This window comes from Propithecus coquereli, unplaced genomic scaffold, assembly GCF_000956105.1.
Source record: "Propithecus coquereli isolate 6110/MARCELLA unplaced genomic scaffold, Pcoq_1.0 Scaffold38, whole genome shotgun sequence".
Lineage (NCBI taxonomy): Eukaryota > Metazoa > Chordata > Mammalia > Primates > Indriidae > Propithecus > Propithecus coquereli.
The window spans coordinates 6547366-6550611 of record NW_012149507.1 but is presented as its reverse complement, the minus strand read 5'-3'; the positions used below and the strand labels follow the sequence as shown (position 1 = coordinate 6550611).

Sequence of the window (3246 nt, the reverse complement as noted above, 5' to 3'; positions counted from 1 at the left end):
GTCTACTAGCCCAACAGTTCTCAAGGCCATGGTGTTCCTTGTTTTTGCTTAATTTTGCTGCCAATTAATAACAAGGGCCTTCATTTGTGGACCAGGGTTTTGGAGACCATCCAAGGTACCACGGTGAGGCAGCTGAAGCTCAGAGTGGGAAAGTCACATGCTCAAGGTCACTCAGCTACTTAGGCGTGAAGCCCAGATTCAAGCCAGCTCTGCCCGGGTCTGGAGCTCACTCCCCTTTAACTTGCTCTGAGTTTTTTCCTCCTCAGCAGCCAGGTGCTTGTCCTGCTATAAATAGGCCAAGGGGAAAGAAAACAGCCAAGTGCGTATCTTTAGAACTCAGTGTTAAGCTCTTCCCTGCTGGAACTGTCTGGCAGGGACTGTAACAGTCTGGGCGTGCTTTTGGAGTCAGCGTGACCCGGATATCTTAATAGTAACATCTTGCTTTCCTGAGTTTATGAAGCACTTTTCTCATTTGGTCTTTAATTCTATGAGGTTCTTAGAGAAGTTATGACGATTCTCTTTTCACAGTTCGCAGGCAGAGGCTCAGGGAATTTGCATCGCATGTTACAGACGGGGGAGGCGCCCCACCGCACCACCTGCGTGAGCGCAGCCATCCGTTCTGTCTAATATTAGCAAAGTAATGTTGTATTTTACTGAGTTCTTTTTGGTTTATCACCACTACAGTGATCAATAGACAATCCTGAATATATTTACTGATTATCAAAAGCCAGGTAACCCATGAAATCCCTTTCATTTACAGAAACAGTTGCAGTATTAAAGATTCTACTTACCATGTCCACAAGCAACTTCCAGAGAGGCTTGAAGAAAAAAAAAAAAGATTTTTAAAATGTGTGTGTGAAGAACCCATTGTTCTCCTAACAGTAAATGAGCTAGTGACAAACTCTGGGTGTCAGACATCTGGCCTGCCCACCATTGCTCTAAGGCTGCCTGTGCCTTCCACGGTCCCTCCTCTTTCTCCTGGGCCTACAATTTCCTAACTACTGCCAGTATCTTTCCAGGGAGAAAAAATCAAAGCAATTCTATTTCCATTTGGGGCCTGCCGTGTGTTTGTCTTTCTAGATGGCTGGTGATAGAGAAAGTCAGCGCCTGCTGCTCCCCAGCCACAGGGGTGGTTGTAGATGAGTCACCTTTCCCTCCTGCTTGGCCCACAGGTCCCACACTGCATTGAGAACGGCCGCCGTTGCCAGATGCACCACGCCTTTCTCTGGACCAATCTGGTTGGGAAGCAAAGCGCAACAGCACTTAGAAATGGAAAAGATAGTTAGGTCTTCTAGCCAGGGACACATGTCAAAAATTAACTCACCTAAAGGTTAAGGTTTTTAAAAACCGGTTTCTAACCTATACAAGAGTAGCAAAACTAGCAGGAAAAACTCCTGTCTTTTCCTCTATTTACATATACACCCATATATATATATATACTTCTTTTTTCTGAACCATTTGAAAGTAAAGTTGCAATATCATGCTCTTTTAACCCCAAATGCTTCAGTGTGTAGTTCCTAAAAATGAGGACATCCTCTTACACACCCATAGCACAATGACGGCATTCAGGGAACACGACATTGACAGAGCGCCACCATGTAGAAGGCGGTCCATAATCAAATGTTGCTAATTTTCCCAACAATATACTTTATTTCACCCTAATCTGTATCCCCCCCCAGGGTCACATATTGCATTGAGTTGTCATGTCACTTTAGTCTTTTTACCTAGAACAATTTTTCTTCTTCTTTAATGTTATCGACGTTTCTAAAGAGTATAGGCAGTTGACTGTAGGGCATCCTTCCATTTGGGCTGGTCTGGACTTCCTTCATGATTAGATTCAGGTTATGCACTTTTTGGCATAAATACTACATAAGTGATGATGCCACTGTTTTATTAATATTATTACAGTTATTAACTTTTACCACTTGGGTCCATTTGCTGTCTCCACTGTGAAGTTACCATTTCCTTTTCTAAGAAGTGACTATTGCCCCCAAATTTGAGCATCCATTGATGACTCCTGCCTCAATTAATTATAGCTGTGCTGGCTGCAATATGATTTTCTAATGTTATCATTTCCCTTATATTTATTAGTTTGAATTCTACTATAATGATGAGCTTTCCCTTCTTGTTTATTATCTGAATGTACTTGTGAATTCTTATTTTATTCAATAGGTTCTAAGCTATTATTTATTTTAATACTTGAATTGTCCCAGATTCAGCTAGTAAGAACTTCTTCAAGGTGACACCTCTCAAGGCCAATTTAACTTGCTTTGCAGAAAGTCAAAAATGAAATCTAAGGCAATATGGAAAGTGCATTCACCTGCGCCCTTCTCTGTGCGTGGATGGGCGGCCAAGCAGAGTTAGGAAAAGATAAACCTGGTATCATGAGACAAAGGCAAAGTCCAGGTTATTAGAGTTATCTTACTGTGTTAGAATCTTTTCTCTAGAACCTCACGTTTTCATGCCTTGAACTGACAGTTCAAATGCCAACCTATACACATAACAGGTGCTGTGGGCTTTTTAACTTTGCTTTTCTCTTATGTTCTCTCCCTAACAACCTCCCCTCACATCTCCAGTTCTACTCACATTATCTCTCAAAACCAGGCTGTCCATTCAGTATTATCCACTAGACCATGTTTTCCAATTTAGGGAGTGGGAGATGAGGTTCTTACGAGCAGAGATAGCTCTCAGGATCCAAATACATCAGATTCAAGTCTTACAGACAGGAGTTGATCAGCTTAAAACACTGATGATCTAAATCGCTCAAGCTCTCATTTATCTGTATAAAATGTTTTACTTCAAAATTGTATACCCATCTCTATTTTCACATTTGTTGCTATCAATGGACATCTTAGACCTTAGTGATACTACTTATAAAAGCATTTTATAAAATAGGTCCCTTACCCATCTGAGCTGCCCATCACTTGTGAGCTGCCTGTAGAAGCCTCTGAAGTCACCAACAATGTCCCTGAGGTCCTTGTTAAGCACATGGTGGGCAAGGGCATTCACAGCACAGACAACTATTAAAAAAGGATTTACTTCTTGTTTATGTTTGAATATGAAGTCAATAAATTTAGACATGAAAACACCACAAACTAATGTGAACATTTTATGAAAAAATTTAAATGTAAAAGGTATATGTTTTTTAAACTGCTCCAAATATGTCTTCTGTGGTTGTCATAACAAATATCACACAAGTAGAATAGCTAATAATCCATATACTGAGCTAAGTTTCCTGAGGAAATA

General features: G+C 40.7%; 1 protein-coding gene across 2 annotated transcripts in view; it reads right to left on the bottom strand.

Annotated features, from left to right (window-relative positions):
* The window catches only part of ENOSF1 (enolase superfamily member 1), a 31749-nt gene that overhangs the window by 13930 nt on the left and 14573 nt on the right, over positions 1 to 3246 (bottom strand). For both annotated transcript variants that reach the window (XM_012652122.1, XM_012652124.1), the window contains exons 3-5: positions 2905 to 3020; positions 1149 to 1235; positions 792 to 818 (exon numbers count right to left, since the gene is read on the bottom strand). In XM_012652122.1, coding sequence (XP_012507576.1) covers positions 792 to 818; positions 1149 to 1235; positions 2905 to 3020 — 230 coding nt within the window. The remainder of the gene's footprint in view (positions 1 to 791; positions 819 to 1148; positions 1236 to 2904; positions 3021 to 3246) is intronic.